At 58.1% G+C, this 13,370-nt stretch overlaps 1 protein-coding gene across 1 annotated transcript in view; it reads right to left on the bottom strand.

The window, feature by feature from the left end:
* LOC111158889 (ADAM metallopeptidase with thrombospondin type 1 motif 2) overlaps nucleotides 1-13,370 on the bottom strand; it is a 219,053-nt gene that overhangs the window by 5,914 nt on the left and 199,769 nt on the right. Inside the window, exons 15-21 of the mRNA XM_022521186.1 lie at nucleotides 12,709-12,789; nucleotides 10,848-11,014; nucleotides 9,549-9,708; nucleotides 7,602-7,734; nucleotides 6,567-6,774; nucleotides 4,907-5,036; nucleotides 4,089-4,178 (exon numbers count right to left, since the gene is read on the bottom strand). Coding sequence (XP_022376894.1) covers nucleotides 4,089-4,178; nucleotides 4,907-5,036; nucleotides 6,567-6,774; nucleotides 7,602-7,734; nucleotides 9,549-9,708; nucleotides 10,848-11,014; nucleotides 12,709-12,789 — 969 coding nt within the window. The remainder of the gene's footprint in view (nucleotides 1-4,088; nucleotides 4,179-4,906; nucleotides 5,037-6,566; nucleotides 6,775-7,601; nucleotides 7,735-9,548; nucleotides 9,709-10,847; nucleotides 11,015-12,708; nucleotides 12,790-13,370) is intronic.

Here is a 13,370-nt window from a genome sequence, read left to right on the forward strand (position 1 = left end):
TGAAAACCACGGAGGCCTAGGTCTCAACAATACAAGTATGGAGCCTGGGCTGGCAGTGCTGCAGGGAATGGGACCACCCCGGCTACAACAGCGGCCTCCCATCACCTGTGCCTTCTCCTTCAGACAAACACCAAGACTGTTGGTAAACTTCTCCCTCACTTCTCTCCCCCAGGCCGGGACCCTGGGAACCAGGCAGCCTGTCAGCAGAGGGCAGGGGTTGGCTGATAGTGTCTGTAGGGCAAGTCTGCACCTCCACCTGGTTTTGTAAAGAAGGTTTAACTGTTACCATCTGGCACTTTACAGAAAGCTTGCAGACCTGTGGTCAGGTGCCCGGTGGTGTCTCAGTGCCCAGGCCAGAGACTGACACAGAGAGCACTCGACAAATGTCCCTGAATACATGGGCGAGTCAGGGCAAAGAGTCCATCTTCCTGCCACAGGTAGGTGACAGCTGGGGGGCCAGGCCCAGGTTCCTTTGATCAGTGGCTACATTGCTTTACGTTCATAAAAGTGAGAATGAATAAATGAATGAATGAATGAGTAATTAAGAAAGCTACGGGCCAAGAGCTTGGCTATGCTATTATTGGTCTAGACCAATTTCAAAATCATTATTCCCAACCATTCTTAAGGACACCAACGGCTGGGTATTTTTAAGTCTTATCGCTGAGCAGAGAACCCTCCGAGCGGACAGGAATTCCACCACCAAGGGGCCCATGACATATCTGGAGGCAGCAGCTGGTGGAGGGTCCCTACACCCAGAGAAAAATCCCATTTTCCTGGCACCTGATCTTCAGCTGTTCCCAGTAGCAATGACATAGCAAGACCTACTGCCTTCCAGCGAACAAGCCACTGAGGCCAAACCCATTCTCATAAACTGAAGCCCTTCCTGAGCCCTTCCCACCATCTGGGCTCCAGCCAAATACCGCCCGTGTTCTGTTTTGCCCACTAACTTCCTCCTTTAAATGAATTCCTTTTTTCTTTTTAAGCTTAAAGTTTATTTTAGAAGAAAACTTTCCACTACCACAGTTCACGGGAAAGAAGCGGCGGTCAATGAAGACAACCCTAACCGGGAACGCAAAGACAAGTTTTAAGTCGCCATTTAATCCCTCCAACTCCAGGAAGACCGCCCTGCCTGCAAGGCTCTAAGCTGCAGAGAAGCAAGCTAGCATGAGGGAGATCACTGCATCCCTACCCCGGTGGGGCCTCCTCTCTAGGTGCTATGAAGGGGACAGGGAACTGGGGAACGGGGGGCTGCTCAGGGGAGCTCAGGTCATGTTTATTGCACCACTTAAAACCACCCTGTGTCCCCCGCTTTGGGGAAGGCTGGGATGGGGAGAACCTGGTTCTCTGTTTCCTCAATCGAGCCTCACGCAGGATTTCACCACCCAAAGGCTGGGCGACAGGATAAGGAAGCGTGGGACCCCCACTGGCCGTGGCCTGGTGCACCCCAGCTGTCCCTGGGGTGTCAGGAGCCACTTCTGCAGGGGTTCCTTCTGATCCATCTGGGCAGGGACACTGCATGGGTGCAGATCTGTCAGGGGAAGCTGTTTGGGTCTCCTGCGTCTCCTTCCAATGACCAGAGCTCTGGACTGGGTTCTGTGACCCCATACTTCCAGGCTGGCAACTAGGGTCTGTCCCTGTGCCCTGAAGCCTGTCTCTGTGATGCTCCTCCCTGGCACAGGACCCCCTTCATAGGAAAGGCAGGAGGGAGAAGCCCACTGGCGGGAGGGCCCTGTTGGCCCCTGGCCCGCTGCCTGGTCCTGGTCAGTGAGGTGAGCAAACACAGCAGGCCCCATGGCTTCTGAGATGAGGCCTCAGGAGACACAGGCAGGCACCACTGAGCACATGCTCATGCAAATGCATATGCCAGGTGCCCACAGCCACTGCTGCCGTGCCCTCGTCCTGACCTGGACCCTGGACCTGGATCAGGTGGGCACCTCTCCCCTCCAGAACAGATCATCTCAGGTTGACAGCTGTGCCAGCAGCCAGGGTGGTGGCCCGATGGTGGCTCACAGTGCAGTGACCTGGACCAGCACCGTCAGGCCTCTGACCCCACATTCCCACTCCACTGATCTCAGAGACGGGAAGAGACTCACCCCTCAGGGCCTCTCCCTGATGGTGAAACCTCCATTTGTGAGAAGAGAACCCAGACGGTCCTGCGAGGGGCTCGTTCAGCAGGAACGATTCAGAAGTCAAAGTCACGGTGGAGTGTCTCCACAGGCTGCTGTCACGTTTTGAAAAATGCCCAGAGTGGGGGAGGGGCCTAGATATCCACGTTGGGCAGGGGTGGGGGGTGGCAGTCATTTGAAGCAGAAGCCCAGCCCCTAATGTGACAGAAGGGTCCCCACAGCAGCTCGGCAGCGCTACCAGCCGCGAGGTGAAGAGAAGGAGCCAGCCCGGGCCAAACCCGAGCACCCAGTTTCATGGAACTTTTATTGACTTTATTTGTGGGATGCATGACAGGAAGTCTTTCCATCGTTAGTGAGGAGAAAAGGTCATTTCCACAGTCACTTTGGCACACACTAACGTTGTCTCATAAAAAAACCAGAAAAGCGACAATGGAACCTAGGTATTACGTCATTGGATACATACAAAACACTAATAAAATATCCCTGATAAACCAAAGTGCATATAGACAGACAGCACGATGCCCAGGACCGTACCGCACCTTCCCAGAGGCAGAGTCACTCCCGTGGCCTAGTCAAAGTTGGAAGTTAACAGTCGTGAGAATTAGTACGCGTTACACACCAAGTATGTACATAACAGTAGTCAGAGCCGGGGAGGAGGCGGCGGGGTGCGGTTAGCAGGTGGTGGGGCAGGGTGGGGATCGGGGTGCGACGCAGGGGCCCGGGGCACGCCGGGGGGGGGGGGGCCGGTGCGCTGCCCTTTGTGTAAGGCAGCACCCGGGAGGGGGCTCAGCAAACAGTCAGCGCCAACTGGCTGCACGGCCTCAGAGGGGGTCTCCACTCAGCAGAGCAGAGCCAGCTGGAGCCAGCATGCCCAGGGCTCCCCCTGCACAGGCCCCCAGCTGTGAGAAACCTTGGATGAGCTGGGCGGCCTCCACCTGGGCTGGCGCTGCCTGCCTCCTACCGGGATCACGACCCCGCTCTGAAGCTGGAGTTAGCAGCCAACTCTGTTACCTTTCAACTTTAAGGCATTTTCTACATAGTTTTATCTAAGCAAAAAAATCAATAAAAATTGAGGTAATTCTGTAGTTGTTCACACTGGTAGGTGGCCGCATCCACATCAGACAGTCTCTCTCTCTCTCAATCTCTCACTCTCTCACCTCCATGGATGGGGTCATGTGCACACGATGAGAAAAGGCCATTGGAGCTAATGGACAGAGAGTGAAGTGGCGGTGTGTCCCCATGTCCCACTGGAGGGACATGTCCTCTGCCACCTCCATGTGACCCAAACCCCCCAAGGGGACGGGGCACGGGGCCAAGGGCTGTGGAAGTTGGATGCAAAGGCCACAGGAAGCAGGCCACAGTTGCACGAGTCAGGAGGACACACTGAGCACAGGGTCAGCAGCAGCAGCAACAGCAGGGACCGCCGGGGAGCCCCGACGTACCCATGGAATCTCGGGGCTGGGCCACCCCGCGCGGTGGCACAACACTGTGCGCCCCAGACCCCCTCTGGCCTCACGCCTCGCTGGTGGGCAGTGTCTGAAAGGGGACCGGTGGGTTTCCCCCTTGACTTCCAACCTGCAGCTCCAGCTTGGAGGGGTGTGGCCCCAAGAGGTGGTCACCAAGCGGTCACATGTGCACTCTGGCCTCCAGCCCCTCCAGCACCAAGACAGATCTTTGCCCCTTTACACGCCATCACCAACCAGGTCCCGGCCCCCTACAGGAGGCCAGTGCCCTGGGGCCATGCCTCGGCGAGGCGAGCCCTCCCAGCCAGTCAGCCAGGGCGGCTCCAAAGGAGATGGCCTAGCACAGAGGCCCAGGAGAAATCAGATTGAACCGAGAGAGCGCTCAGGAAGAGTCAGGGAAGTTTTCCATAGAAGGAGAGGAGGGGAGCCCACGGCAAGCTCCACAGGGCGCAGGGCATGCACTGGAGGGCAGAGGCAGAGTTATAAACGGGCCGGTTACTTGACGAGGTCTTCTGGACTGGTGAGTCGGGGTCTGGGCGAGACAGCCACTGAACCACGTAGCTCTTCTTGGAAGGATCGGAGATGTTTCCTAGAGGGGAAAGGAGGGGCTGTGGCTCCTGAGGCCCCACACTGGGCCGGCACCCACCACCCCAGGCATGCAGGATCAGCAGGAGGGCTCTGACTCCCCCGTGTGGCGTTTGAGGACCCTTGGGACAGAGATGCCCTGGCGGTCCAGGCCAAGCCCAACTCCTGCCTCTCTCCCACCTCCCACCTCCCACCAGGCCTCCTGGGTCTCAGCTATTCACTACCCAGCACCCCACCCTGCCTGCTCCCCAGCAACATGGGGATAAAGTGAATCCCGGCTCTAGCCCCTGCCTGGCTGGGTGGGCACATCTGACCTCCCTGAATTCCCTCCTTTGTAGATGGGATTCACAGTGGGGTCCACATCTTGAGCTTTTTCCAGGACCAAAAGTATCTGCATGCAGACGGTGCTCTGGTTGCTCTTCTCAGAGGGCACTAGGCACCCTCTCCTTGCATGGGTACCCCCAACTCACAGGCATCCCCTTCTTGCATGGACCTGGGTGCCCCATCTGGCCGAGCCCCACTGGGCCAGGAGGTGGTGGTCACGTGGTCACCATGAATCTGCTTCTGTCTCTCAAACCACTGAGGAGTGGCCAGGAAGGCAGTCAGGGCTGAGTTCTTCCCATTTCTGACTAGTGCCTCCCTCCAGGTCACAGATGCTGAGTCCAGACCAGTCCTTCTCACCCGGGCCCACTGCACACTGGGGTCTGGGACTGGGGGCAGCAGGAGGCTTACGGGGACAGGGGCCCAGCCTGCAGATTCTGGCTGTCTCAGGCCGCTCCTCCCGGCAGATCCCGAAGCTGTCATCTGCAGTTCGGCATAGCACGGGCCGCTCCTGGGTGCCATTGCCACAGGTCACTGAGCACTGCAGGTAGAGAGTCACAAGTCAGGGCCTGCCTCCCTGGTCAGCCGGGCCCAAAAGGGCTCCCCACACATGTGACCTGATAACACGTGGAAGGTGGTGGGGGGCAGAGGGTAGAGTATGAGCTAGAGGCCAGTGTTGCCTTGCCCAGCCTTGAGTGGCTGCCCCAACCTCCTAAGTCTCTGAAGTCGGGGACACATGGGCCTATCTCTGTGAGTTACTATGAGTTAGAGCAAATGTACAGAGCCTGACACTTCCAGGTTCTCAACAGGCATCTCCCTTCTCTGGCTGAAGGAAGCCCACCCAGGACACGAAGAGCCTGTTGTGCACTAGGGGCTGCTGGGAATGCTCTGATGGAGACCAGGAGGTTGTGGCAGAGGACCCCTGGACACAAGGGCCTATGCCACCAGCCCCCTCATTGGCCCCTCCAGCCTGGCACCCTCTCCACCTCACTGCATGGGGACAGGCCCAAAGCCATCACACCCACGCTCCTGGCTCGGGTCCCGGCTCAGACCAGGCCCACTGGGAGAATGCCCCAGTCCTCACCTTACATGGTGCAGGAAATGGTGGACTCGGCAGTCCCAGGCTTCTCAAACTTTACAGAGCCCCAAAGAAGGCCTGCTTTCAGGACCAGGATTTGGGAAGCTCCTGGGGACCACGCTCGTAGGATGTTCTGTCTGGGGAGAGTGTTTCTGCATACCAAGGCCCCGAGTCACATCGCACCAGTCTGTCCAGTTAGTTTGTACCAACAGTGTGTTTGACGGTGAGCACTTGCTCCCCGACCCGGGGGCCTAGAGCTTGGATAACCAGAGTCAGGCACACACAGAAGCCCCTGGACACCTAGGCTCGTGGGGCTCCCCTGGCTGGCAGCATTTCATGCACGCCATCCCACGCTGCTGCTGAGAGAACCGAGTGTGCCCTGGGAGCCCACCAGAAGGGGACACCTGGAAGCTTGTGCCTGGCTTCCTCCAGGCTTGGCCACGCACCTTCCCCTCTTGCTGATTCTACCCCGTGCTTTCGCTGAAATGCACTATAACTATGGGTATGATGACGTCTGAGTCCTGTGAGTCCTTCCGGTGAATCACTGAGCCCAAGGCTAGTCTTGAGGACCCTGACCCACCAGGCCTATGAGCTGGGTGTCAGTACTCATGTCAGCTTAGCCCTGGCCCTGGACTGCTGCTCCAGCCCCTGAGACCAGCCTCACTATTCTTTCCAGCCCTGGTCCAAGTCCTCCCTGCCCCATGTTCCCTCCTACCAGCTTGGCTGGTCTTCCAGACCACCCCTCTGCCCCCGTTCTCCCAGGACTCTGAGCTCCTGTAGCACATGGCAGCCTCTGCCCTGCAGTGCAAAGACCCATTCCAGTCAGTTTCTCAACAGAGCATGGACCGTGTGGCCTCCACCATGCCCTGTGACCCACAGGATGTGGTCTGGGCCAAGAACTGCATCCAGACCCAGGTGGAGCGCTCTGACCCCCTCGGTCCTGCCCAAGCTGGGTTTGGGGGCTGAGGATGCGAGGCCAGGGGGCCCTCTCACCTGGGACCAGGGTCCAGCCCGCCATCGCCCAGGGCAGAGCTCACGGTTGCAGGCCCGACGGCCCTCGGGCCGGGCGTCGTTGCAATGTTTGGTGTGCACGGAGCGGGTGGTGTTGTTGTGCAGGGGCTGTACGCAGCGCACAGAGCGAGCCTGCGTGCCCATCCGCCCGCAGCTCTGACTGCAAGGCTCCCATTCACCTGTGACCCACCTGTGGGGGCAGAGCAATAGGTCAGTCCCCTTGGAGAGCTGGCTGGGCTGTGGCCCAGGGGTGCAGAGAGAAGGCAGCCTGCCTCCCCGGGGCATCTTCCCCTTTCTCAGGAAGACAGCCTGGAGCCTGGCGGGGGCTCTGACTGAGATCTAGCAGGTGACACTGCTGCGGGCCTTGCTGGGACCAGGTGGGGCATGAGAGCCCTGGTTATCTGTCCCTTCTCAGGCTCCTGGCTCTGCCTTCTGCCCTCCGTGGTTGCTGACATCACAGACCCTTCAGGGCCGCAGGGTGGACTCCCATAGCACCTATCCCCCACAGGCCTAAGTACCAACCACCCTCTCCCCTCAGGGCCCTGCGAAAGGAACCTGGGCCCGGAAATGCAGCCCTGCCAAAGCCCTGGGCTAGAGGATCAAGGCTGCGGCTGCCTCAATGAGCGGCCTGGGGTAATATCTACCATAGGACCCGAAGCAGGCCAGTCCCCACTGAGCCTCAGTTTCCCCATCTGGGCATTAGCACATGTCATCATCTCTAAGACACACATGACTGTCTCCAGTGCAGCATGTGCAAAGCAGGGGTACACCGCACAGCCTGAGGGTCTTAGACCCAATGACACGTGCTGAGGGAGAAAGAACCCACCAACGTGGCAGGGGATGTGATGGCCAGCACCGCTCCGGGCCTAGAGCCCGCACCTGCCTCCCCAGGAGCCCTGGGGGTCTGCCTTCTCCAATCTCACGGGACCCCAGGCTGGGGTCTCTGAAGAAGGGATGCACAGGCCTGTCTCTCTGAGTTACTGGGGCTGGAGGAGCCAGGTGGCCCCGGGCACTCACACTGGCTGGGAGCACTCCTGTGGGTTGCAAGCCCGGCGGATGGCTTTGGGCTTCGTGAGGGCGTCGCAGAAGCCTCGGTGTACCATCTTGTGGTCCAGCCTCCGGCGGCAGCCATACTTGGTGAACTGGGAGCCTGAAGAAAAGAGCTCGAGGGGGCTCATGGGGCAGTGTGGCCCCTCCAGGGGGCATAGAGAAGCAGCTCCATGAGCAGCTTCAGCCCCTTTTTCCCCAGCCCTCTAATGGGGTGGGAGGGGGGAATGTGCCAGGGCTGGGCCTTGGAGATGTCCAGCCTCATGTCCACCCAGCACCCCAGGCTCAGCGAGTGGGAGGCCAGGGGAGAATGGCCACCTTGTTCCCTGGTCTCTAAACTGGCTTCCTGGGGCAGGAGGGAGGGCTCTATTTCCTCTCCATTGCTCAGCCACGTATTCCACCTTGCATTAACGCACGTGGAGGCCCTGCGATGAGCCTGGAGATGGCTTAACACAGAAACATGGCCTGCAAGGCTCCTCTCACCACAGTCTAGGAAAGCTCTTCTCAATGGGGCGATTTTGACATCGGGCAGTATCTGGGACACTTAGGTGTCACAACTTGGGGTTGGGGGGTGTCATTTGCAATCTAGCACATAGAAGCCGGGGATGCTGCTCAACATCTTACAATGCATGGGACACCCCACAAGAATTATAAAGCCCAGTGTGTCAACAACTCCAAGGTCTCTACACCCCTACCGGGTGAGACGCAAGACAATGTGGCTGGACAGCCTGATCTAAGCTGGGTATCTGGAGAGGTCCTAGAAAGCAGAGAATGGAGGGATGCTGGTTTAGTGGTAAGGCAGCAGAGTGGCTTCCAGGGAAGAGACAGCCTGTGCAAAGGCCCTGAGGCAGGAACATGGCATGTCCAGGAAAAGCAGCTAGGGCCAGTGTGGCCAGGGCCTGGTGGGCAAGGGGTAGAGGTACTGATACAGTGGAAGAGGTCAGCAAGCTGCCCAGACCACACAGGCCATGAGGAAAATCTGATCTTTATCTGAAGAGTGGAGGGAGCTGCTAAAACTATGGCACTAGGAAGGGACGCCAAGAAGGGACCCATAAGAGGTCACACTAGGGGTGACAGCGGACACACAAGGGCCAATTGGGGAGCAAGGATGGTGCCAGCACTGGGCAGATGGAACAGCAGATAGGTCCATGAGATACAGAGGAGGGAGAGTCAGCAGGACATGCTCAAGGGAGGGTTGGGGGGTGCCATCTGCACAGGTGGGAGCCCTGCAGAAGGAGCTGTCCACTTGCCTGGGCCATGGGAGCAGTCTCCTCTTCTTTGGCAAAATTCTCTCAGTCGTCTAGGTGTGGGACCCTGACAGAGCCTGTCCTGGCCACCTGCTCTTGCCTCTTAGCTCATCCAGCCCCTCAGGAGCAGTGAGCACGTGTGGGAGACCAGAAATCTCCTGCCCGTCTGTATGTCCCACCCAGCTGTGGACTGTTTGAGGTCCAGGGCAGGTGGGACACCTCTGCAGGAAGCCCCGTTCCCTCCCAGGACAGTTGGGAGGCCCTTCTGAATGAGCATGGGGAGTGACCTCCACAGAGGGGGCCCCTTTCCTGGTCTCCAGCATGACCTGAGTCCTTCCTGGGCCTGCCTCATGAGGCATAATCCACCCACGCCACCCTCACACCAGCCTCCTGCCAGGCCAGCCCCTCTCTTCTCAATGCAGCTCCATGCTGTAACACCGACGCCCCACACGCCCTTCTGGCTGTGTTCGGCCTGCTGCCCCAAGCACCCTCTTCCTGCCCACCCTCTGCCCCCCCACCAAGTGGGTTGCTGCCTTGGCCTCCTGCCCCTGGGGCCAGTCATCTCATGTTGAGCACGTCCCTCAGGCCAGGCAGTCAGCAGGGCACCGTGGGCTCAGGAACCCCTTTTCCCAGGAGCCTCCCCACCACCAGCTCTGAGAAGACCCTTCACCTCCACCGCAGGGCTTGGAGCAGGGAGTCCACTTCTTGAGAGCCCACTCATAGACCACGGAGTCGTCCTCCAGGACGTTGTTGCCGTCCACGTTGAGTGAGTCCTCGTGGATCATGTACTTGTATGTCAGCGAGATCCGGGCATCTCCCTGTGGGATGACCTGCGCCCGGAGATGGCCGTGAATGTGTCCGCTGTGCTATCCACCTGCCCTCGCTGGCCAGTTTAGAAACACACGCCCCGGCCCATGTATGGCCGGTTCTCTTTATGGGCCATGGTTATCTTCTAGAAAGTGTCCGAAAGCTCGGATACACTGATCCTGCACCATAGCTGGCGGGGGAGGAGCATGGGGCCAGGGTCCTGCCAGTCTCCGGTCAGGGTACTTTCACCCACTGTCATTACATAACCAAATTTTATGTGTGTTTCTGTTCGAGTTCACCTTAATTTATGCGGCTGACTGGTTCACACCACAGGCTGGTTGCTGAGAGCACTTCCGGGGGTGAAGTCCCCGCAAGTGAGGTGAGCTGAGCAGAGGGGCACACACGTGTGACACACACGGATCCTGGGCTCAGATGCCCAAACCCAACCATGGGGCACTCACCCTCACAGAGGAGCTAAAGGCCCGTGAGCCTTATCCAGAGTCTTTTACATTTTTCCCAAATAAAACATCTTATTTCTGTGACGGAAATTAACTTCCAAAAAGCGATTAGAAAATCAAGTCCCCAGGGCACTGGCTGGCTTCATTAGCGGGATGGGTGTCTCTTGATCTTGGGGCTATGAGTTTAAGCCCCACATTGGGTATAGAGATTACTTAAAAATAAAATCTTGGGGGAAAAAAAAAGAAAAGAAAAGAAAATCAAGCCCCCTCTGGATTCTCATCACCAGAAGTGGGTCTTGGACACAGAAGAGTTGGGGCTTAGCCCTGCTTAGGGACAAAGGCTGATATGAGCCGGGTTTGGGAGGCTAACCTCCTGAACCCCGTCGGTCACTCCTGGGGCATTGCAAGGTTTGGATGGGATGGCAGACATGAGCAGACATGATAAAAGGTGGCCATGAATGTCATTTGGAGGAGGAAACTGAAGCCCTTCAAGGGGAGGGTTGGATTGCTATACCCCAGGGCCCAATGCAGAGCCCAGAGTCTCATGTCTCAGGGCTCCAAGTCTGACAGATGGAGACCCTTGGTCCAAAGGGCAGGCCAGGGGTGATTTCCAAGAGGGGTCCAAAGGATGCAGGGAGGTCCAGGGTCCCCAGGAAGCCCCTCCATCTCCATCCCAGGCGGGCCTGGCCCCTGCCTCTACTTACCAGCACAGTGATGGTGCCGTGAAGGGGACCCATGGTTTGCAGCGTCTCCCGGCCGTCCTCATCCCGGTACTCCCACTCCACGCCCATAGCAATGAAGGATTTGGAATTGGGATCCACGTCATTTTCTTCATTTAAAATGAACTTGCCCGTCTCCAGGTTCTTAACGGCTGAGAATGGCAGAAGACAGCCCCCACCCCCAGCCATGATCACTCAGGGGCAGAAGCTGGGCACACTGGAGAGAGAGGCCAGCAGGGTCCACAGGTCTGGACTGGTGAGGGGAATGATGGGGAGCAGATCCTTGTTTGCCCCAGCTGCCCTCTGCTAGGGGCCTGTGCCAGTGGAAGCCCAGATAGCCATGGGAGCCAGCCTCGGCCTTGAAGCTACCCTGCCCAAGGCCCTTTCCTGGATCTGCCCCACAGTCTCTGGGGGTGTGGGGGTTTCATGCAGCCGCTGTAGGATCACCTCCTTCCAGTCGACTCAGAGCCACTGTCCCCCGTACCCTGCACCCGCCTCCTGGGTGCAGCGCATCTGCTGGACACTGGGGCACAGGGCTGGGTGAAGCTTCCTGCCATGGGGTGAGCATAGGTCCAGCTGAAAGGCAGTCTCCTCACCCCAACCCGGTGCCTCATGAGGTCCCCATACATCCTCAGAGACCTGGCTTGACCAGGGGGTGGCATGGGACACATGGAATACCTCAGGATCAGCAGGTGTCTGGGAGCCAATAACTGGCTGGTCAGGAAGCCCATGCGTCCCACAGTGTGGAAGGCAGCTACTGGGGGCCCCAGACAGGGATCCGAGAAGGAGGAAATCATTCCCTGCACCAGTGTCCTGTAGTTCTCTGTGCACCCCACAAAGACACCCTCAGCAGGGGCCTACAGACACTCAACTGGCCACCAACCCTGGCTCCTCTCATGCAGAGATCAGGCCTCAGACCTGGAGCCTGCAGCAGGAATGTGTTTAGATACAAGTGTCTGTCTCTCCCTTCAGGAACCAACTTTTAGATTTTTCCTTCCACTTAAGGCAAGTGGTTTTGCATTTTGGGTAGCAATATAAAGTTTCCTCTTAAAATAGGGAAGAAAGGACAATGTGCATTAAACAGAGTGGGGTGTTCGCTGTGTTGGTGGGGGTGCCAGACAGTGGCACTTGGGGAGCCCCTGACCCGGTCCGGTCTCCAGGGCACAAGGAGGAAGGTGGGGCCCAAACTGGGAGAATGGACTTGTCTGGATTTCCCCCGTGACTCCCAGAATCACTTGGGACTTCAGCCCATGACCACCCAAGAGGGAGGGCCCAGGTGCCTTCAGTGGGTGGGGGTGAGGACGAGTGAAGGCCTGTGAGGGATCCCAGCAGTCTCGGAGGGCACGGTCCCGCAGGCAGGCAGGTCATTCAGAATAGTTTGCAAGAAATGCCAGAAAGCCCTATTCCAGGTAGCATCTCTTGAGTTTAAAATTAAACTAATTGGAAAGACGCAAATACAGGTCGTAACCCCATCTGCAGGCCAGCCCGGGTGCTTTCTTGTTGGTGTGGGGGCTGCTGCCCAGACACTGCTTGCAGACTCTGCCTGCCTTCCAGTGGGTAGGGGGAGCCTCCCCCCTCGGCCTTAAGATGGAAGAGGAGGTAGGCAGTCACCACTCTGTGGGCTAGGAGTACGGCATGCTTTAGACACATGTCCCTCCCTAGCTGTTGCTAGGAGCCCTTGGATCCCAGCCCCCGGCCTCTCCGCCTGGAGAAGACCCCAGGAAAGATCCCCCAGGTGGGCTGAGCCAGGAACAGGGGAGGTGGAGCTGCGGCTGGGCCTCCCAGCCTGACCTCTGCCCCTGGGCTCTCTAGCCACGCCCAGAACTGCCAGGCTTCAGAGACTCACACAGGTGGTGGCTGGTGCTGTCTGCCTCCTGGATAAGCAGGTGTCTGGCTCCTGCCGGGATTTCAAACATCTTGATGTAACCTTTGTTGGGATGTGGGAAGACAAAGCCAAGTGAGTCAGAAGAGGCCACTGGAATGCGGACAATGCACAGAGGGGTCTCACCCTCGAAGGCCATTCCAGATGGCCCCATGGTTCATGGGCTTGACCACCTGCCTGGACAAGGGCTGATGGGACAGGTACTGTGTCCCAGCTGGCCAAAGCCTTTTTACTCCTCAGGTGCTCCCTGGCCCTTTTCCACGGAGCACTTCGAGGGAATCCTCAGGGTGAATCCAGAGCCACACCTGGGCTTGAAGCTAAGATGCCATATCTGGGAGGTAGACCCTCAGCAAACCGCTTGGCCTCCTAGACCTCAGCCATTTAATCTGCAAACTGAAGACCCCTGGGCTCTCATGGGACCATGGAAAATCACTCTGCACTCTGGTGCCGGCTCTGAGTCAAGGCCATGGCCTTTTTCTAAGAGGCAAACCGAAGTGGCTTCTCCCCATTTTGGACAGTGGCATAGTGATTGCAAGCCCACCCACAGGGCTGTTCTCCCAGAGCTCAGGAGAATGGACTTGTCTGGGACCCCCAGTTCCCCAGCCCCATTGTGTGGCTCTGCGGCC

The sequence above is a fragment of the Enhydra lutris genome, unplaced genomic scaffold (assembly GCF_002288905.1).
Source record: "Enhydra lutris kenyoni isolate GAN:26980312 unplaced genomic scaffold, ASM228890v2 scaffoldscaffold64, whole genome shotgun sequence".
NCBI lineage: Eukaryota > Metazoa > Chordata > Mammalia > Carnivora > Mustelidae > Enhydra > Enhydra lutris.